The sequence below is a fragment of the Barbus barbus genome (assembly GCF_936440315.1).
Source record: "Barbus barbus genome assembly, chromosome: 35".
Lineage (NCBI taxonomy): Eukaryota > Metazoa > Chordata > Actinopteri > Cypriniformes > Cyprinidae > Barbus > Barbus barbus.
Window position 1 is genome coordinate 18,060,642 of NC_136763.1, and position 23,465 is coordinate 18,084,106.

Consider the following 23,465-nt stretch of genomic DNA (forward strand, 5'->3'; position numbering starts at 1 on the left):
GCGCCCTTCTGCGTCTACGCTGGTCCCGTCCAGCTCTCCTTAGTCTCCGCTGGTTCTATCCAGCTTCGCGCCTCCCGTGCACCCTCAAGTGTCCGCGCTGCAAGAGTGCCCTCCTGCGTCTCCGCTGGTCCCGTCCAGCTCTCCTTCGTCTCCGCTGGTTCTAACCAGCTTCGCGCCTCCCGTTCACCCTCAAGAGACCGCGCTGCAAGAGCGCCCTCAAGTGTCCGCGCTACCAGAGCGCCCTCCTGTGTCTCCGCTGGTCCTGTCCAGCTCCGCGCCTCCTGTGCGCCCCCAAGAGTCCGCTCCTCCAGAGCGCTCCACATAGCCCGCTCCTCCTGAGCGGTCCCTAGAAGGGAACATTTCCAAAGAAATTGTGTTTTTTTGGGGGGGGGGGGGGATATATTCCCCTGGCCTGCGTGGCCGGGCCTAGGGCCAAGGCCACAAAGCTCCCTGATCCGCCATGGCTCCCCGAGTCTCCTGATCCGCCATGGCCTCCCGTGTCTCCTGATCCGCCATGGCCTCCCGAATCTCCTGTCCCGCCATGGCCTCCCGAGTCTCCTGATCCGCCATGGCCTCCCGAGTCTCCTGATCCGCCCTAGATGCCAGCCCAGTTTCCCTGTCCTCCACCGACATCCAGGGCGCCCACCCCCCCTCCCCGGTTGGATGGTTACGGCGCGGGACGCGCCTTCCGGGAGGGGGAGGTAATGTCACAGAATGGCCTGTCTCCAGCGTCATCACAATCACCTTCACCTGCACCTGCACCTCATCACCACCATCATCAAGTCCAACCACATAAAAGCACTCACCTCCATTCACCCAGTGTCCGATCTCGTTGCTACAACGTGGACTCTTCCCGACGATCTCCAAGACGTTGAGTATTACCTCTGCAATCCTTACCTGTTGAAACTTACCTCCTGTTCTCTTCCTCGTTGTCTCCCCCGTCTTCAGACCGTCCTGTGTGTCCTTGGATTCCCCGCTCTCCGGTGTTTCACATCACCGCCTCGGCCAGCACCTGAAGACACTTTAAGAAGCACGAATCATCACCTGCAAGACTACTCAAGTTCACGACTCACCTCACCATTCACAGAATCCACTCATCCTGTAATAATAAACACAACTTGTTTCACACTTACCTCCGTGTTGGGCAGTGAATGTTACAGGCCTGTTCTGTTTGTTATTTCTTAAATATAACAAAAAATTGTGTCTGATTGGTCCAAAAGCTACACATAACATAACATAAAGTTAATGTTATGTAAATAGAAATATTTAGTCTAGTGTGTGTGTGTGTGTGTGTGTGTGTGTGTGTGTGTGTGTGTGTATATAGGTACATATACAGTCCTGTCAAGTTTTATATTGGTGTTCTGCTTATTATAGTAATACTTTATTATTTTAGTCGTATTATATTCTGACAGGAGGTGGCTGATTACCTCAAAGAGTCACACACCAAAGGCTTGAATAAGAAATAAATCATTACTCTGAATAAGATCTGACACACCACTGATTTAACCACTTCTATGTTTTAAATATATAATATTTCACTTCGAAATGATCAAACCCACATGCCAATCTAACAGAAGTGCCAGAGAAAAATATAAAAGCTGAATTATAATCAGGAAATATAATAATAAAGTCACATTGTGCATTTCAGTAATTCTTTAAGTATTTATGATCCGATTATTTTTAAATGAAATAAGCGTATTAAAAACAAATCCCTTTTTCTCTTTCCCTTCCACACAGGGGCTCCTGGAGGCAGCGCTCACTATGGAGAAGAATTTCTCAGTCATGTTCACTCCCTGGTCTGGAAAACCATCCTCAAACATCATAGAAAAAATGGAGGACGCCTTCCGGAAGCTTCATCCAGCCTTCACAGATTACATCTTTACTGGTATGAGGAAATCAAGACACTCCACATTCAGTGTCTGCTTATTTAATAGAGAGAAAAAGAAAGATCTCCCACAATGAAGCACTCAAGTAGGAAACTTTCAGGTTCACAGGCATTGGATTGTGTCCGCCTAATAGATACAGCTTTGTCTAATGCAGGTGTTGCCCTAGCAACAGGTCGTGAATTAGTGTGGCTTGTGTTGTGCAGAGATGTGAGGTAGCTCTCTTTGTTGTTCAAACACTGAGGCCTGGGCCGCTCACACAGGCAGGTCAAGAGCACACCTTCATGTTTCAATTAGCCTGCTCCGTTTTTACACACCCCCATTATACACAAATCTATAATCCAGCACTCAGTTTGTATATGTTATCGAAATCCTGACCTTAGACCTGAATTACTTCAAATTACACACTTTGCGGCAATTTACCCAACTATTTACACAGTACTACTCAATGCATGATTATACCTCTAGGTGATTGTATGTATGTTTGGAAAGTTGAGTTGTTAATTTCATTTGTAAATTAATGTAGCATAACAGAGACAGTCAGCTGAGGTCATTGCATTGTAAGGCATGTAAAGCACATGTGTGTTTGAGTTTTTGCTATAGAGAGAAGGGAACTGTGTATGTGTATGTGACGCGTTTTTGTTTTCAAACAAATTATGAAGTTTGTTTAAAAATGAATCAGTATATTTGAATGAAAAGTTTGATTCAATCATTCACACATTACGTTTTTGAACTAATCGCTTGAGCGAATTATTCAACGACGTCGGTCACTTGCTTTGTTTCTGAACGAATCAATGTTTTTGAATGAATTAACTGAATGAAATTCATAAAGCCCATCACTTATTTCATGCCTGAATGAATCAGTTTCTAACTGTTTCAGTAATTCGCTCCTAAACGCAGTTGCTTGTTTTGTTCCTAAATGAAGTATATATGAGAAAATCATTGGAGTGAATAATGTGTGAACTAATTCATAAAATAGCTCACTTGTTTAATTTCTGAAAGAATTTGTGTTTTTGAATAAATCAGTTGAATTAATGATTCAGACAGTAACAATAAATACAATAGACATGTATAAGCAAAGATAATCTCTGGGTTATGGGTATTAGATAACCATAATCTCAGATTATTCGGGACTAATTCATTATGAGAAGAACAGCTATTTGAAGGCTTTTTTTTTTGTTTGTTTGTTTCAAAGCAATGCTCAAAAAATACGCACTAGTGATGCAAATGTTATGCTTTCCCCTGCTCAGATCAAACGATTCAAAGACGCCTCACGGAGACACAGTGGAAAAAACATGTCTGAGAGTATTCCACTTTATTGAAAGTTAAAACGTAGTTTCACCATGAAAATTTCGGAACATCCTGACACAGCAGGGCGTCTGTCCCCAGGACACAATCTTATGATGCATTCACACCACAGCACAGACACTATCCAGAACAGGCCACAAAAACCTGGATAAGATGAAAGCTGTATATTGTAAGGAATAGTCCAGTTAGAAATTTCTGTCATCGTTTCTTTTCAAGCCACTGATCTCTTTCTTCCATAGACCACAAAATGAGATGTTAACCTTGATGTTCAATCTTATAAATGGTGCAAACAATGAAAGTAAAGGGTTAGCAGGGACTGTAAAGCTACAAAAAAAAAAAAATGCTATGCATGCTATATTAAAAGAGTTCTAAGAAGCAGTGTGAACATTCTGGAAAAACGTCTATTTGAAATTCAAAGGGCACAAAGGATTGAAATAACATGAAGGTAAATTACCATTAAGGCTATAATGCTGAGTCGTTTTGTGAAATATAGAAAAAAGACAACTGTAAAGACAACCCTTTTTCAACAGAGATGATGACACAATCTATTTTATACAGCACAAATTCCATGCAGTAGTCATCCATCCTCTACTGTGCTCCATGTCTACATTCTCATTCCTCAGGGATGCTGGCTTTTTTTTTTTTTTACCATGTATCTTCTCTTTTTTAACAAATTAAATTAGCATAATGTTCACCATTGTGGAGAAATAATCCGCCATGACATAAATGTGTGACACTGAAAGACAAGTTGAATTTAAATTTAGTACCCTAGAGAAGAACAGTCACTCATCACAGGGTTGTCAACATCCATGTCACTTCAGCACTCTGCATAACCGGCTCTGAAAAAAAAAGGATGCTGTCCTTGTCTTTGACTATGTACCGCCATCAGCCATCTGTTGATGCAATCTCTTTGAAAGAAATTTACGGATTGCATCAAAATCGAAGATAATGTCACTTTTAGCATCGCATCAACTAAATGAAATTAACATTGATTAAATGTCTGCATATGTGATCTAGTACAGTGCTTTTCATCTGTGGCCACCCAATGCAGTATCAAAAGGTTCAATGTACAAAAGTAAACAAACATTAAACATGGCATTCTTTATATTACCCTCAACTGCATAGGCCCAACATGCAAAACTAGACTTTTGCATTTTCTGACAATGTAGAACATGTAGAACGATGGATAGAACCGGACGGACGGACGGACGGACGGACAGAGACAGACAGACAGACAGACAGATAGACAGATAGATAGATAGATAGATAGATAGATAGATGCCTGTTTAAAATGATACAATTGTGTGACCGTTCTCCATCTCTATCTAGACCCGCGTGGAGGTCATTTGTTGCCCCAGACAACAGACTGGAGTCAACCTTCATCTACACAGAGTTACTTCCTCACCCTTGGCTTCAGAAGGAGAAATGATGGAGACTTCCTATATAAACTGCTCCACAGGAGGTGTCCCATATTCACAGGTTGGATTGGGCTCTATATTGGGTGAAGGAAGTTTATAATCACACAGAACCACCAGAGAACACAGACTGAAGACTTTCACATTGCATGTTCATGGTGTTACAATGAAGGCTCTCAGAGTGTGCTGAACAAGACATGATATAATCACAATACATCTTTGACGTCACACATTCACCTGCTGGGTGACATTATTAGGAGCTCTCAGAGTGTACTCTCTTGTGAAAGAACGTGAGCGAGTATGCACTTATCTCAGGCGAGCTAAATGGATCACAAAGCTTACAGCGTCGAATACGCAGCGCAAACAGACCTCTCAATCCTCACAACCATTACAATGGCAAAGATGTTTTAATACAATCCCTGAGGGATCTTTTCTATTCTAGTCACACTTTTTCACCACAATGACTTTGTTAGGTCAACAAAAAATGAATTATCTAGTAGTGCGTGAAAATTAGTCCAATTGAAATCGAGGGCTAAGGCTGTGTCATATGTTAAATGTTCAAATTTAGCGACTGACCTCCAAGGTCACGCAATCATCGTCTTTCAAGAATGAGAAATTCCTATTAACTCAGCCCTTTTCTGTTCTGTTTAAGCAGACAAGAGATTACAGGGACCAATCAATGTATTGACATCAATGGCATAAAATTTCTCAATTAACCTTGGTTCGTGCAAAGCCGGAGAGGCAAAGATGACATGGATGTCAGATATACTGCCGGTAGCTAGCCTGCACGGTAGAGCAGAAGAGGTCGGCAGAGCTCGGGCTGAATTTGTGAATGATCTCTATTAAGAGAAAAAAAAAATCCATGACATTTGTGTAATGTCCCAAAGGTACAGCCACTGCATGGGTCATTATATTAATCAATCATCCTCAAGATGCCGTTCAAACTTCTTATGCAAAGGTACTAACACTGCATGATGGGACTCCCATTTTCAACTTGTCATAATATTATGTACACAGAACATGCATTGCATATACAGGAGAGTAGCATAACCCTGTATGGTTTCAGGCCCTGAAATCGCTGCAATGGGGAGCCCTCGGGGGGATTTTTGTGGCTCATGGCCCCAGGAGTCAGTCCCACAATTCCCCCCACTAGCGATGCACCTATCATGCATAATATTATGAATAGTTGATGTAAATACAACTTTCCTCAATGGGTGGTAGTGTATTCAGCATTATGGCACCTAAACTCCTGAACTCACTCCCACTGAGCCTTCATAACACCTCCACCGCCTCCAATTCTTCTCAGCATTACCTGCCAAACTAATTGTTTTTGATTGTTGTTTTTGTGCCTTATTAAACTATTTTCAGCTTTGGAAAAGAAAAAGGTTAAAAAAGGTAAACTACAAAAGCTCTAAACTATAAAATAAACTATATCTATAGTTTCTGTCTATCTGTCTGCTGTTCTAAGGTGTCTAACATATCTATCCATCTATATAGCTATCGTTCTGTCCATCTATTCATCCATCAATCGATCCATCATTCTATCTATCATTCTGTCTAACGTTCTATCTATAGTTTTGTCTGTCATTCTGTCTGTCTGTTTGTCTGTCTGTCGTTCTGTCTATCTATCTCTCTGTCTGTTGTTCTATCTATCTATCTATCTATCTATATCTATCTATATCTATCTATCTATCTATCTGATCTTTAATGGCATGTCAATTATTTTGTTTCTAAAATGTTCTGTTTTTCTCTTAGCATTAATCCCAGGTTTTCAGTGTGTTTGGTCCCTACTGGAAAGGATAAAATAAGTAATCGTAAGATTTACGGAACATTTACTTCTAGTCTGACTTTTTTTTTACAGGGCAAAGATCTCCATTCACTCCTCCCAGCTATAGAGACCTAGAAATGATGTTTGAGATGCAAGGAAAGAAGATCCTGCCAGTTCTAGATTTCATTAAGTGCACCAAGCTAAGTGTGGGTATATATATATATATATATAATAGATTTTGCAAATTGTGTGATGCTTAATGAATGTCCAACAGTATGTTTATAAGTATTATATGCTAGTAGTTAAAGAGATGAAAAGGAAAAGTCTATCATCGTATAGTCACCTTTATGTCATTACAAAAATAGTCAATCTGATCATTTAGAAAAGTTTAGTCACCCACACAATTTAATATATCATTCATGTCTACAGTACAAACTGTGCAAAAGAGTTACGTTCTGAAGGTTAACATATTGGCTTAGGACTTTGTTCAAATTACTTACCCAAGTATGAGCAATAGTGCTAGTGATGCTTCCTCTATAGCCAACACTCCTAATTATATACACTTCGTGGGCCATCAATGACTAACAAGCCCTCACTGTCAGTATCCCTGGCACATCCCACTAATAATTGCAATCTTTCTCCAATCTCACAATGGACTACTGGAGCCACAAACATGCCCACCGATGAAGTTTTCATTTCATTTGGAGGTTGAACTCTCAGGGCGTTTATTTCAGAGGACAGTGATTGAATTAGAGCAGCAACGGCAAATGTTTGATTGGCCCAGACACGACGCTAAATTACATTAGTCAGTTATTCTCCAGCCGAGCACAGCCATCAGCTCTCGATTAAAACACAGAGTTGATTTCATCTCCTCTGTGATGAAATCTGTGGCAACACATTCATTCTGAGAATGAAGAACTCAACCTGTCAAGCAGTCAAGCAGTACAGCGGATTTCAGTACAGGATCCGCACACACGCTCCTTTGCTGAGTCACAGAATCACACAAATATATAAATTATTAAGTACTGTACATCAATATTAAATTATCCCTGGGCATTTTAGGATGGATTTCATATATCAAAGTGAAATGACAGCTCCACTGCATCCTTGTCCAAACAGAAAGAATATAAACAGGAAAATATAGGTTTATAAAATATTAGAAAATTAACTCTTTATATTTAAAAATATATATAATTTATCAAATTAATCATAGAAATGTGATAAATAATTTTTTAATATATCAGTTATTTCTAAATTTGAATATATATTATATTATAACACATAGGCCTATGCAGCATATCCATTACTTAAATTTAAAAAAGTAACTGACCGATTGCCCTAATATATACTTTTAGCTCATTTTTATTTAAAAAAATACAATATAAAACATATAGCTAATAAAAAATTACATAAAATGTATAACCCCCCCCCCCCCAAAAACTATAATTAAAGGAGAAACTATTAATTATATTAAAAAAGAAAAAAAAGCCAAAGACTTTTGCTAAGAAAGCTATTCTTGCTTTCTTTTCCTCAAACCAGCTCACTGTCTCCTTTGCTTGGCTTATGGAAAGTAAACAGTGTGGCGTGAGGAAAAAAAAAAACCCAAAAGTACTGAGACAGTAGTGGTGAAAAATGATGCATGCTGGGGGATGTGTGTTGGTAATAAAAATGACCATAAAGTGGATGAATGTCACTGGAGAGTAACAGAGCTCACACGAAATAAAAGGAGTCTAGAAAGGCATAGAGTGGAGCATCATTTAGACAAGCGACCTCGACAGGCCGAAAACGGTCCACAGGGGAAAGCGGTTAAGATGTGATCTTTGTAGGGGGGGTGGAGTTGAGCGTATCACAAAATAGCCGAAGAATAGCAGTTTTTCAACTTGACTTCTAACATTTTGTAGTCTTTTGTCAAGTTTCAACATGAGAAGAATGCATGTAACACAAGATGCCAAAAGGTATTTGACATAATGAATCATCAGGGAACATGGAGTTGCTTTTGTAGCACTGCAGCGGCGTGTGCGAAACGGCTCTGATGGACTCTTTGGCACTGGGAGCTGTCAGTTTCAAACAAAAGCACCATATGCTGACACTTTTTAAAAATGTTTGTTCTTCTTCTTTGTTTTGTTACTCTGTGGAAAAGGTCAGCATCCCTTTTTCAGTTTATAATGACTTCATTTACATACAGCGCAACTCAAGGCATCAAGGAAACATGACGGAAACACACTTGTACACACACAACCCAATAACAACATTCAGGTGCCATAAACACGCTTGTGACATTATCTGCAGCAGATTCATGTGGAAGTCAAAGCAGTCAATGGCATTTTTGTTGAGAGATGCGTTAAAGCCCTAACGTGAAGTTGCCTTGCTATTGTTTGAGTGACTATGTAATTTTGCAAGGATTGGTGAACTTGTTTGGTTTCAGGTTCTCTGTGGAAAAAAAGTTTTCCAGTATTTATTCACCCAGAAATTATATTTGATATATGAACAATTTAAACAGGAAAATTAAGCTAAAAAATCCAAAAAACTTCACACTCCAATCAGTAGATATCAGAAATGTTTTGGAATAGCTACAAAACAACATAAAAGCAGTTTACGCCACCTACTGGACTAATTTTTATTCTGGGGTGAACTATTCCTTAAAAAATTAAGGGCCAGATTTACTAACAGTTTGCGCCAGCGCAAACTATCTTTTGGCGTTAAAATAGTACTGTCAGGATTCACTAAAGATGCGCAATGCAGAATTAGCGCTGAAAAGGCGTAGAAACAGTTATTTTTGCACCTGACCTTATTGAATATGCATTTGTTGGAGTTTCCCTTTCAGACGCAAAATTTATGGGATAAGAGTATTAAAATAAATCACGCAACACAATTTACTAACGTTTGTGCTCGTCAAATAATTATTTGCTCTAATATTTAACACCCAATAAAAGCACGCCTTAAAGCAGGCGGTAATTTGCGCTGCTCTTGATAGATGGCGCTGGTCATTATGCAAATTATCTGACTGCATCTGTATTCTTTAAAGTGTCCCTATTATGGGTTATGAAAGGTTCATATTTTGGTTTTGGGAGTCCTCAATAGCAGGTTGACATGGATGCAAGGTCAAAAAACACTTTAATTTTCTTATAATATGCATTTATTTTTACCTTATTTGCTCAACGACTCCCAAACAATTAGCTCAAGGATTCTTTTTTCCGAAACCCTCCTTTGTGTGACGCTAATCTGCGGTGATTGGTCGATTTCATTTAAAGCAGTGCAGTGCTGCTTTGCATACTGCCGTTACCAAGGAAACGGGTATTTTTAACCTCCAAAAGCAGCACCTAGTGGCAACAAATGGCAAAAAATCCATAATAGGGGCACTTTAATGTGTGCATTGTTAGTAAATAACCTGCAGAATTTTCCCCTCCCATCGGTGCTTTTATGGAATTGTGCTGTAACGCTAATTTGCCCTGTTTAGTAAATTTGGCCCATATTGTGCCATTGGTTCACCAATAAAAGCACCAAATCAAATAGCAATATATATTAGTATATAAACAGTGGGGGAAAAAATTATTTGATCCCCTGCTGATTTTGGACGTTTGCCCACTGACAAAGAAATTATCAGTCTATAATTTTAATGGTAGGTTTATTTGAACAGTTAGAGACAGAATAACAACAAAAAAATCCAGAAAAACGCATTTCAAAAAAGGTATAAATTGATTTGCATTTTAATGAGTCAAATAAGTATTTGACCCCTTCGCAAAACATGACTGAGTACTTGGTGCCAAAACCCTTGTTGGCAATCACAGAGGTCAGATGTTTCTTGTAGTTGGCCACCAGGTTTGCACACATCTCAGGAGGGATTTTGTCCCACTCCTCTTTGCAGATCCTCTCCAAGTCATTAAGGTTTCGAGGCTGACGTTTGGCAACTTGAACCTTCAGCTCCCTCCACAGATTTTCTATGGGATTAAGGTCTGGAGACTGGCTAGGCCACTCCAGGATCTTAATGTGCTACTTCTTGAGTGTTTTGGGTCATTGTCATGCTGGAATACTCATCCACGACCCATTTTCAATGCCCTGGTTGTCTTCAATGCCCTGGCCCTGACGGTACATGGCCCCGTCCATCGTCCCTTTGATGTGGTGCAGTTGTCCTGTCCCCTTAGCAGAAAAACACCCCCAAAGCATAATATTTCCACCTCCATGTTTGACAGTGGGGATGGTGTTCTTGGGGTCATAGACAGCATTCCTCCTCCTCCAAACAGGGCGAGTTGAATTGATGCCAAAGAGCTGGATTTTGGTCTCATCGGACCACAACACTTTCACCCAGTTCTCCTCTGAATCATTGGCAAACTTCACACGGGCCTGTACATGCGTTTTCTTGAGCAGGGGGACCTTGCGGGCGCTGCAGGATTTCAGTCCTTCATGGCGTAGTGTGTTACCCATTGTTTTCTTGGTGGCTATGGTCCCAGCTGCCTTGAGATCATTGACAAGATCCTCCCGTGTAGTTCTGGGCTGATTCCACACCGTTCTCATGATCATTGAAACTCCACGAGGTGAGATCTTGCATGGAGCCCCAGACCGAAATAGACTGACAGTTATTTCGTGTTTCTTCCATTTGCGAATAATCACTCCAACTGTTGTCACCTTCTCACCAAGCTGCATGGCATTGGTCTTATAGCCCATTCCAGCCTTGTGTAGGTCTACAATCTTGTCCCTAACATTCTTGGACAGCTCTTTGGTCTTGGCCATGGTGGAGCGTTTGGAATCTGATGGACTGATTGCTTCTGTGGACAGGTGTCTTTTATACAGGTAACAAACTGAGATTAGGCGCACTCCCTTTAAGAGAGTGCTCCTAATCTCAGTTCCTTATCTGTATAAAAGACACCTGGGAGCCAGAAATCTTGCTGATTGATAGGGGATCAAATACTTATTTGACTAATTGAAATGCAAATCAATTTATAACTTTTTTTTTTTTTGGGGGGGGGGGGGGGGGGGGGGGGGGTTTGTTGTTCTGTCTCTCACTGTTCAAATAAACCTACCATTAAAATTATGGACTGATCATTTCTTTGTCAGTGGGCAAACATACAAAATCATCAGGGGATCAAATAATTTTTTCCCCCACTGTATATTATATCAAATACACTTCAAACTCTCCTTTCTGGGATTGTTGCAAAACTACTCACGAAATTCACGCCATTGGTTGAGCTAGATTGAGTCAGTCTGCTCTAACAAGCAGACTGCAATTCCATTTAGTGCCACTAGTGGCACAGAGAATTATAAAATGTTCCTTTACTGTATATCTACGTTTATACGCAGTGTATAAATGAGCATGTGTTTGATGTGTGTCTAGGTGGGATTTTCCCAAGGATCTGGACTCATAGAGCGACTGCAGTATGCTAGTGTCCTAGGACAGCTGAATAGGTTCAGAGAACATACGCATGTACTGCAGTACACACTGGCTGAGTTGGCGGTCGCACCCTACCTGCAGGACATCAGTCCTTCTGACACAGAGCTGGTGAGGCAGTTACTTTTCTTTTTCTCCCCTCAGTTTATTAAATAATGTTTCTCTTCCATCAAAGACAAAGGGAGAGATGAGAAACATACATGATTCTATTTTCATACAATGAAAGCACATATACCCCTTTTCCACCAAAGCAGTTCCAGGTGCTAGTTCAGAGCCAGTACTATAGCCAGTTCTTAGTTGGTTCGACTGGCAAGCCCTTTAAGAACCGGTTGCTTTTCCACAAGCTAGAGAGCCAATACAGAGCCAGGTCTTACGTTACTGAATACGTTTCATGTTTCGGATCACTAGCGCAGCACAACAGGCATCTGTACAAAGCATCAGCGCCACGCAGATCGATCGATCGGCACACAACACACTAAAGCACCGCGAGAGCGATCCAAAAGCATAAAGAGCCGTCTGCTTTCCAGTCGCTCCCGCAGCACCCCGATATGCCTGCACTGAACGGTCCGCACAGCGCCGATCCATCCCGAACAAGCCTAAACAAACTATCAGCAAAGGCGGACGCTGCGTTGCTATTGATGTTCATGGCTTTGCGAACCTACATCGGCATCCAAACATGGCGAATCAAATGTGCTAGCGTTTAGCTGCCATTTCAAATATGGCGGTCCAAGTTTCTGTTCGTCTTGTTAGTCACGGTAACCCCGCCCCCAGCTCCTGACGCAAGCGGTTCTTTCTTCTAGCCCAGCAATGTTTTGGTGCTACTTACAAACCGCTTTTTCTGGTTCGGAGCTGGTGCTTCGGATGTCGAAAAACAAAGAACCGTTTTGAAACTAGGCTCTGGCTCCGAACTAGCACTGGAACTGCCTTGGTGGAAAAGGGGTAATAGGGATCAGGCGCTGTGAAGCTCCATCAATAAAAAACAAGCATTATAAAGCATCATAAAAGTGGTCCATGCCCTTGTAAAAAAAAGAAGTGTACTTTTTTGCATTCAATATGCAATTGTAGTGTACTTCACATCTTCAATGTATAATTATTTTAAAATAAATAAAGCAACATAGACATTCTCCTATTAATAACCCCTTTTGTTTTCCATGGAAGAAAAAGTGATAAGAGTTTCATGTGTTTGTATATTCTCATGGCAGAAATTCCTGTAGCAAATTTCTGGATACAGATTTTTTCTTTTCTCTTGTGCTTTTTAATTTCATTTGATGAAAGAAAAAAGTTACACTGAAACAAAGCTATTCTCCTCATCTCCAACTTCAAACGAATGTTCCTCCAAAAGGCATTTAAATATGCAGAAAAAAGCGCTGCACAGGGCCAAGCTTCCTCTCCGAGTACAGGTGGAGGAAGCAGGCAGCTGGAATGAGACAGGGTGGTGATCCCTGGAGTGTGCATGCCATGCACTGAAAAATACAAGAATGAAATGAAATCAAAGGATTATAAACATTCTCTATCGGATTCCGATCAGTCTGAAGTGGGAATTTAGTCTAAATGCACATTTACATAGAGATCATTCCTTTATTTCTTTTTATCGCTGTTTAAGTGTTCCCCTCACTGTGAACAGGCTGAGCTACTTATGCAGATCTGTTGATAGCTCTGGGCCATCCTAAGCACACTTAACACTGATCTGAGAGAAGTTTCTGACTTAGCCACTGCTGGTAGATGCTGTAACTACACAATCTGGCTATAAAGACATCTTTCTTCACTGACACACACTCTAGGAAAAGTCTGTAAAATATGCCAATATGTACTGTTAATATAATTTTTAATAGGAATCTTTCGTATTGGTTTTCCCCAGATGTTTTGCCTGTCATTTGAATTATGCTTTGCATTATGTTGTGCTTTGGGGTTAAAGGAAATGTCCTGAAACATAATGGATAATGCCCTGGAAGAAAATTATCTTTTTCTAGTTAAACTTTATTGTCCGTTCTGCTCATCACAGAGAGGAAATTTGTCTTTGACACTGGTGACATAGATACATACACATTAATACTTAAAAACACATCACACATTAACAACACAACGTAAAATTACACAATTTTGGGCAACCGACTCAAAAAAAATAATTACATTAAACACTGTACAACCAAACACTCTCTTGCATTTCCTTCAAACAGTAATCCGATTTAAAATTACAACTGCCATTGGGACAAATTATTTTTTATAAGCATTTCTCCTGGCCAGAGGAATTTTAAGCCTATGCCCTGATGGAAGCATTTCAAAAGTAGAGTGGAGGCGATGAGTATGATCTTTAAAACTCCCAATTGCTGTTTTTTCCATAAAACAATCAAATAAGACCTGAAGTGAATGTTGTTTATAGCCAGTAATCTTATTTGCCTGATTAATTATTTGTGAGAGTTTGTTCTTCTGTTTAACTGTTATATTACTGTACCATGAGACAATATGTAAGAATGCTCTCAATCATTGACCTATATACCATAGTTAGAATCTGTGTACTAACATTAATGCTCCTTAATTTCCTAAGAAGACCAAGGCGCTGTCTTGCCTTCTTATAGACAGACTCTACATTACTTTAAAAGTTGAGTTTATCGTCAATAGTTGTTCCTAAATATTTAAAATTCGAGACCTGCTCTACAATTTTTCCATTTATAATAACTGGTTTATATGGGCTTGTATCTACGACTCTTGTTTGACTCCAAGCATAGCTCTTTTCTTTTCCTGATATTAAGATGTAAAAGACTACTATCAAGCCAACCAATAATGCTATTGATATACTCAAAATATAAAGGGCTATTCATTTCTTCCTGACAGGAAACTAGTGCCATATCATCAGCATACTTTACGATGGAGAAATTATCATCATCACACTACAGTTCATTGATGTATACAGAGAATAATGTAGGGGATATTACACATCCCTGGGGTACTCCAGTATTTAAAACCAAGCAGTCAGACATGACATTATTAATACAAACGCACTGTGGTCATTTGTTTAAAAATTCCTTGATCCATAAAATCAACCAACCACTAACACCTAAATTGTGAAGACGCTTTAAAAGAATGTTAGATTCAATAGTATTAAAAGCAGACGAGAAATCCATGGAAAGTATTCTGACATACATATTTGACTTGTCTAAATGAGTATGAACTTTATTCAAAAGAGTAAGAGAGGCATCCACAGTGCTCCGGTAGGCAAACTGCAGGGAATCGATAAACCTCTCAATTTGGAATGACAATTTTTTATTTATTTATTTTTTTTATTGTGCAGCTATTCAAGAGAAGAACTGGGTAAAAAATAATTACATTTGTTTTATTCATCTTCATGAGTAATCCCAATAGATTTTGACTTTTTTTATATATATATATTAAAAATGGGCTGCACACTTATGATCTTGTTTTTTTTCTTCTTTTTTTTAAATGAATCCAATATGGACAGTGCAACCAGTGTAGTCTGATTTCAGAATGAATCAGTTCTTTTTAGAGGATCAACAACATACAATACATTGTGACCAGTGTAGTCTGGTTCCAAAACAAATTACTCTTATGAACTGGTTCTTTTTAGTGAATCAAAAAAAAAAAAACACACAACAACATACAATGAGACCAGTCTGATTCACAACAAATGACTCTTCTGAAGTGGTTCTTTTAGTAAATTAAAATCATACAGAGCAACGAGTTTGGTGTGATTCCTGAATTAATGACTCACGAATCAAAAACATAAAGAAAAACTTGTATGAGTCGTTTCTTTTAATGAATCATTGCCCATTTTGCTCATGTAAGAATTCTAACTAAAATATACACAAATAAATCAGAAATTTAATTAAGAGCTTGCGAATGGAAACTGCAGGCAAATGTTAAATATTCTGAGTCTGACCAAAAAAGTTTTACAAGCAGCATATAATGTATAGCTAACATTTCACAGTATAGCCTGATGCTTTTTTGGAGAGCTTAAAAGGTGTAAAAGATCAGTTTTTTGGCGCTATGAGAAAATAACTAAGTTCAAGTTATAGACCTCCCTGGTCTTACTACGAAAGAGTGTTGATGCAATCAAGTAACATCACACCACAAGAGCAGAACCAGGCCAGCTTGTTTTAATAAAGGCCTGAATTATGCACAGCAATAAAACAGCTCTGCTGTGAATATTTATGAGGCTGAAAGAGAAACTAGTGCCAACAAAGAAGACAACTGCTATTGTGCGTGCAGATATAGAAGTGACAAAACAGAAGAGAGAAAATGAGTGAAAAAAAGAAAGAATAAAAGAAGGAGGTGGCATAAATCTCATTCTGGCATACAGTGCTGAAGCACCATAATTGCCTCTTTACTAGATTAGTGCTCCACACTAGTGAGCTTAGCCCAGATCAATAGAGCGTGATGTATGCGAGATTGTGACCAAATCTGCCATGAATGGTGAGCCACGGGGCGTTCAATTAGCGTGATGTTTGTATGGGCGCAATACAACACCTCCCAGAATCATACTGACAAATTACAAAGACCTAAATGAGTACTTAAATAGAGATCTACAATAGAGAAGCACACATCTCGGTTCATTGACAGAAGCTCTATAAATAAGCTGGAAATATATACTGTAGCTTTAAAAGAATGTTTTTTTGTTGCCTTGGTGAATACGGATTCTTACATTCATGAATAGAAATAAGAGTGAAGAGAAAAAGTATATGAAAAAAGTGTTGTGACTCCACTCTCTATAATACTGTACAGCAACAAAGGCAGTTCACCCTACTTAAAGGGATCATGTGATGCTATTTTAAAGATCATTATTTGGTGTAACAGAATATGTTGACATGCTTTAATGTTCAAAAAACACCTTATTTTTCAAATACTGTACATTATTGTAGTTCCTCTATACCCCGCCTGTCTCAAACGCGTAGTTTTCTACAAAGCCCCTCCTTCCAACAAGCGCCGTCTGCTCTGATTGGCCAACTGACCCAGTGCATTGTAAATAGCCGAAAAACACAAGCACGCATCGGAAATGTAACGCCACTTACCATAATCGCGAGCGTCAGCTTTCAAGTTAATTTTATCATCAGTTCAAGCCCGAGAAGGAAACAGAGTCACGTGACAGACACAGTGATGATGCTCGTATGTATTTGCAGTACACAAGCCGCGGTTAAGACGATTTCTGACGGGCTGTACACTTCGCTGTGATGTGACCCTGTTCCCCTCACACACACACACGAAAAAACTCAAAACGCAAAACTCCGCATTTGAACAGTCAATAGCAAACACTTTAATTAATAACAAAACATACTTACAGTCGCTGATTCAGAAGCACCAGATTGTCATAGCAAAGTCAGAATTTATCCAAATTTTTTTTTTTTAGAAATAGCCTTTGTGCACCACCAGCCTTGTACTCTCCTAGGTTCACAAAACTGTTGTCCATAAAATGCGTGGCACAAATTCGAACATTTGGGTTGTGCTGTTCTGTCGTAAACCAATCTTAATCAATGATTTCTAATTGCATCTACTTTCGGAAGGCCAAATAAAGTGCTTTTGCTTCTGCATAGAAACACACAGCGTCTCCCTGACATGGCTGCATCAACACTACTGCAGTTACTCAAACCACTCCTTCTTTCTTTGCATGAACATTTGGGTGGCATTACACAAATATTTCCACATCGTGATGTAGACATGTGGGGGCGTATTTGAATGAGCCGTTTTAGCCCGGTCTGGATCAGCCTTCTCTTTTAGATATAATAAATCCTTTTGTGGGAGTCTTTGAGCTTTGTAACTCCGCAGATCTTATACATGCACAAACAGCTACATAACACACTAAAGAAAAGGAAAACAAGAAATAGCATCATATGACCCCTTTTAACAGCACTTAGTAAAAGCAGGTGACCAACCACTTCCATCAAGTTTAAATCACATGTGCCAAAATCCTATTAATCTTAGACATTTTTAAAAAAAGTCATACATGTTTTTTCAGCAAAAGTGGTTTTAAAAGTATTATGATGTTTTAACTGTATTTAGTTTTTTTCACATTAATGATAGTCTACAGTAGGGGTCCTCAACTCTGGGCCTCAAGTCCACTTTCCTGCAGAGTTTAGCTACAGCATAAATCAAGTTTACTCCAGGTTTGATCCTCTGCAGGAAAGTGAATTTCGAGGTCCAGAGTTGAGCACCCCACAGACATAAAAAATAATAATAATTCTCAGCATTCTTTTTTTTTCTAGCTTGCTAAAAGTTTTCTTATAAACCTGAAACTGTATGTTATGAAAATTGCTGGCTCTTTGACATTTGGCTTACAAAAGAGGATCAAAAGCATCTGCTAAATGCATAAATGTGACCCTGGACCACAAAACCAGTCATAAGTAGCATGGGTATACTTGTAGCAATAGCAAATACATTGTATGGGTCAAAATTAGGATATTAAGGATATTAAGGTAAAGATCATGTTCCATGAAGATAGGATATTAAGTAAAGATCATGTTCCATGAAGATATTTTGTAAATGTTCTCCCATAAATATCTTAAAAACGTAATTTTTGATTAGTAATATGCATTGCGAAGAACATAATTTGGACAACTTTAAAGGCGATTTTCTCAATATTTAGATTTTTTGCACCCTCAGATTCTAGATTTTCAAATAGATATCTCTCAGCCAAAATATTGTCCTATCCTATATCAATGGAAAGCTTATTCATTCAGCTTTTTTGTATAAATCTCAATTTCAAAAAATGTACCCTTATGACTGGTTTTGTGGTCCAGGGTCACATATGTACAGGTGCATCTCAAAAAATTTTAAAATCATGAAAAATTTAATTATTTTTGTACCGTATTTCAAAAAGTGAAACTTTCATATATTCTAGATTCATTACATGTAAAGTAAAACATTTAAAATATATATATTTTTAATTTTGATGATTAGACCTTACAGCTCATGATAGCCAAAAATCCAGTATCTCAAAATATTAGAATATTTACGTTTGTGTGTCATTCAATGACCATCCCTACAGTTTAAATTCGGGTATCTCTTTTTCTTTGAAACCACAATAATTTGGAAGACTACTAACTTGTCAGTGGTCCAGAAGACAATCATTGACACCCTCCACAAAGAGGGTAAGTCACAGAGGGTCATTACTGAAAGGGCTGGCTGTTCACAGATTGCTGTATCAAAGCATATTAAATGCAAAGTTGACCGGAATAAAGAAATTGGGTAGGAGAATGTGCACGAGCAACAGGGATGAGTGCAAGCTTGAGAATACTGTCAAGCAAAGCTGATTCAAACACTTGAGAGAGTTTCACAAGGAGTGGACTGAAGCTGGAGTCAGTGCATCAAGAGTCACCACGCTCAGACGTCTTCAGGAAAAGGGCTACCAAGCCACTTCTGAAACAGAAACAACATCAGAAGCATCTTACCTGGGCTGTGGAGAAAAAGAACTGGACTGTTGCTCAGTGGTCCAAAGTCCTCTTTTCAGATAAAAGTAAATTTTGCATTTCATTTGGAAATCAAGGTCTGGAGTCTGGAGGAAGGGTGGAGAGGCACAGAATGCAAGCTGCATGAAGTCCAGTGTGAAGTTTCCACAGTCAGTAATGATTTGGGGTGGTGTGACGTCTGCTGGTGTTGGTCCATTGTGTTTTATCAAGTCCAAAGTCAATGCAGCTGTCTACCAAGAGATTTCGGAGCACTTTATGCTTCCATCTGCTGACAAGCTTTATGGAGATGCTGATTTCCTTTTTCAGCAGGACTTTAGCACCTGCCCACAGACCCAAAACCACTTCCAAGTGCTTTGCTGACCATGATATTACTGTGTTTGATTGGCTAGCCAACATGCCTGACCTGAACCCCATATGGAATCTATGGTATATTTTCAAGAGAAAGATGAGAAACAGTCAATCCAACAATACAGATGAGCTGAAGGCTCAATAGTGCCTCAGCAGAGCCACAGGCTGATCGCTTCCACGCCACACCTCACTCATGCTGGAGTTTGTGCTAAAGGAGCCCTGATCAAGTATTGAGTGCAGAAATCAACATACTTTAAAGCAGAGGTCTTCAACCCTGTTCCTGGGGACCCACTATCCTAAAGAGTTTAGCTAGAACCCTAATCAAACACACCTGAAGCGGCCAATCAAGCTCCTCAAGACTGCTTGAAAATTGCAGGCAGGTGTGCTGAAGCTGGTTGGAAATAAACTTTCCAGGACAGTGGTTCCCCAGGAGCAGGGTTGAAGACCTCTGCTTTAAAGAACTTAAACGTTTCTGATTTGCAAATCCTTTTCTTCATTGATCTTAGGAAATATTCTAATATTTTGAGATACTGGATTTTTACTTTCATGAGCTGTAAGCTCTATTCATCTAAATTAAAACTTTTAAAATGTTTAACTTTACATGTAATGAATCTAGAATATATTAAAGTTTCACTTTTTGAAATAAGTTACAAAAAACTTTTTCACAATATTCAAATTTTTTGAGATGCACCTGTATGTGTCTTCTCTGTGATGTCATACCTGTTCGATTAAATCCTTCCTACAGGTTTGGCTTTGACATTTTGGACAATTAAAAATATATATATTAGTATTTTATCTTCATAAAATTATTCCACTTCACTTTTGTCATTTAAAAGTGTTTTTTTTCCCCCTTTTGAAATAATTTAGCAATAATCATTTTAATTATAATTTAAATAACTGGTCCTTCAGCTAAATGGGTCTCGACATTCTTAATCTCAGTATCTTTTGAAATGTTTCTATTGTTTTCAACAACTGTTTAATGTATATAGATATAAATTGGTTTTCATATAAATATATACATTTTTGTTTGAAACGTAAAAACAATTGTATATATTTAGTTTTACACATTTCTTCCGACAGGTTATAATACACTGACTTTGATAACACAGATAATTTTTCAAAAAGAAAATATTAATCATGTTTTAAATATATTCATATTATTGTTTACCTGAAATAATCATTCAATTGCAAAATAGGTTTTACAGTAAGTCCATGGGATTTTTTCTTCATTACAATCTCAAGATGGTCTTTTTTACTTTCCCATAAAGATCTAAAATATTTAAATTAATGTAATATTAATTCATAAATGATAAATCAATGCCATGTCATTGACCCATATACTTTCTCTCTTTTGTCTCTTTCTCTGTTTCATGTCTCTATCACTCTTTAGCTTCCCCTTCCTTCTCTCTCAGCGTGCAGCGTGTACATTCCCATCTGCTGTGCCCTGTGATGGACGAGTGTTGTTCCTCAATTTGTCCACATTGTTTCAATTTCTAACCACCAGCCTTGTAAAAACCCAAGACCACCCCCTCCCTCTCTCCACCACCCAAAGGGGAACAAGGAGGAAGTCCTCATTATATGAGGGATGACTTATAAAAATCAGCTGCCAACAAATGATTTTTTAATTAGCTTTTAAGGTGCAGTGTTTAGAAAAGTTATGGCGTTTGTGTGAACTGAGCTGTGATCATCTTTATCTTCTCCTGGCAGCTGCTGGCTCTAATGGCAGACACCATGGACACCCTTGAAGGCAGGCGGCCTGATCAGGAACGTGTGTGGAATGCAATGCAAAAGGTAAACAGACAGCGAAAGGGAAAAGGACAATGACGGCATGTGTAGATGGGGCACAAATGCCACTCAGTGCCCACACACACCATTGTTCCATACACACACTCCTCAGAATTCAAAAAAGACGTTTGATGCACTAAATCATAAGGGCAAAATTTATTTTCCGAGGTGGTCTTCAGGGGCTGCGGACACTTCTTGGCAGAGCTGTCATTTCTATTATGGCGAACCAAGTCGTGTGAACTTCAAAATGAAGCTCTTGGTGTGGGCAGTTCTTTAATACTTGTCTATAAATGAATTTCCCCTGTTAATTAGCCTGGCTTGGGTTTTTCAAATTGCTACTGAGAGAAGGAAATTGAGCCAGGACCCTGGCAAGAACAGAATTAAGCCACAGAATTATGATTTATTTTTTATAAAACACTGAATCTTTTGAAAAGTTCTTCTGAAGCACCATGGCAGTGTTTGCTAGCCTGGTTACCACCTTGTGCCTCAATGAATTGAATCTACCTCCCACTCTTGTGGAAGCCTGACCAGAATGGAGACTTTTAAAGAGAAGTTTGAGGAAACTTTAAAGGCTAGAAGATTTAAAAAAAAAAAAAAAAAAAAGGCAGTCCCTCTCAGGTATTTGTGCGTGTACTGAAATCTGTAGTTATTGAGTGAAATTTGTAGGCTTAAATAAATGCTAAAGTAAAGTAAAGTCGTGACGTATTGTCAAGTATGGTGACCCATACTCGAAATTGGTGCTCTGCGTTTAACCCATCCAAGTGCACACACACAGCAGTGAGTAGTGAACAAATGCACACACACACACACACACACACACCGGAGCAGTGGGCAGCCATGCTGCTGCGCCCGGGGAGCAATTGGGGGTTCGGTGCCTTGCTCAAGGGCACCTCAGTCGTGGTATTGAGGGTGGAGAGAGCGCTGGACATTCCCTACCCCCACCTACAATTCCTGCCGGCCGGGGACTCGAACCCGCAACCTTTCGATTACGAGTCCGACTCTCTAACCATTAGGCCACGACTTCCCCTTCCGACTTTTTGCTAGTCTTTACATTAGCTGCTTGTTTATGAAATTAGATGGTGCCACGGAGGCACTCGAGTAACACTGGAGATCAGGTTCCCAGAGAAAGTTAAATTAAAATTAGAAATGTAGCCTTGGCTGAAATAATTGGAGAAAAAAAAAAAAAGGTTTGAGCTGAAGTACCAAAATAAAGAAATAAATATAAATTTAAAGAAAAATTACTAAAAGTTAAACTAAAAATTAAAACTGAAAATATAAAATCACAAGCTAGTTCAAAATATTAATAAATACTATAATAGTATATAAATAGTACTTAAATAAATGTTAGTTTTGACTTTAGCATAGAGGTACTCAGGTAATGCTGGAGATCAGGTTCCCAGAGAAAGTTAGAAAAATTTCAGAATATGTGCAGTAGAATATGATGTCATGCTCTAGCGCTTCTTTTTTGAAAAATATAATTACACTATCTCCATACCAGATTTGAGCCGTGCATCAAGAGCTCCAATTATGGTGATGCAAAACCACCCAGTGCTGTTATTGTGAACTAAAACTGATGAAAATTGCTTTTGATAATTGAAATAAACTGAAATGAAGCAAGATTAAAAAAAAGATTAAGATTAAAAAGTCCATAAATTGCTATAACCAAAAACTGAAATAGATCTGAATTAAGGGTAAAAAGAAAAATAAAAAAACTGACAGAGCACATAAAATTACTAAAACGTCGACTTAAATGAAAAACAAATATACAACAAATTTAAATGTATAATATAAAACTATAAATAACTATATTATACATTTATATATTACTATAATATATAATTTTTTACAAAATTAAAGAATACTACTAGTATATAAATAATGCTAAACTAACACTAAAACTGCCAAAATGAGTGATTCCTTCATGCCAATCTGTGTATTTCGAGCCTCTATTGATCATCTTTTTGCTGATCTTGGTCTTTTCTCTATATAAATTCAGAGGTTCACCTAACCTGAACTTTTCTACACAACAATGCAAATTCAAAGTCGAGGAATGAGAACATTGTGGTGCCAGCTTTGATTACAAGGGTGTTTAGGATGTTTCAGAGCAGTGGAGAATGGTGCACATTTTGAACGTCTCCCGAATCAAACTCACCCCATTCA

At 38.7% G+C, this 23,465-nt stretch overlaps 1 protein-coding gene across 1 annotated transcript in view; it reads left to right on the plus strand.

Annotated features, from left to right (window-relative positions):
* LOC306855427 (spermatogenesis-associated protein 16-like) overlaps positions 1–23,465 on the plus strand; it is a 67,719-nt gene that overhangs the window by 36,411 nt on the left and 7,843 nt on the right. The window contains exons 6-10 of the mRNA XM_079394146.1: positions 1,738–1,885; positions 4,521–4,670; positions 6,468–6,580; positions 11,704–11,868; positions 21,228–21,311. Of these exons, the coding sequence (XP_079250272.1) occupies positions 1,738–1,885; positions 4,521–4,670; positions 6,468–6,580; positions 11,704–11,868; positions 21,228–21,311 (660 nt within the window). The remainder of the gene's footprint in view (positions 1–1,737; positions 1,886–4,520; positions 4,671–6,467; positions 6,581–11,703; positions 11,869–21,227; positions 21,312–23,465) is intronic.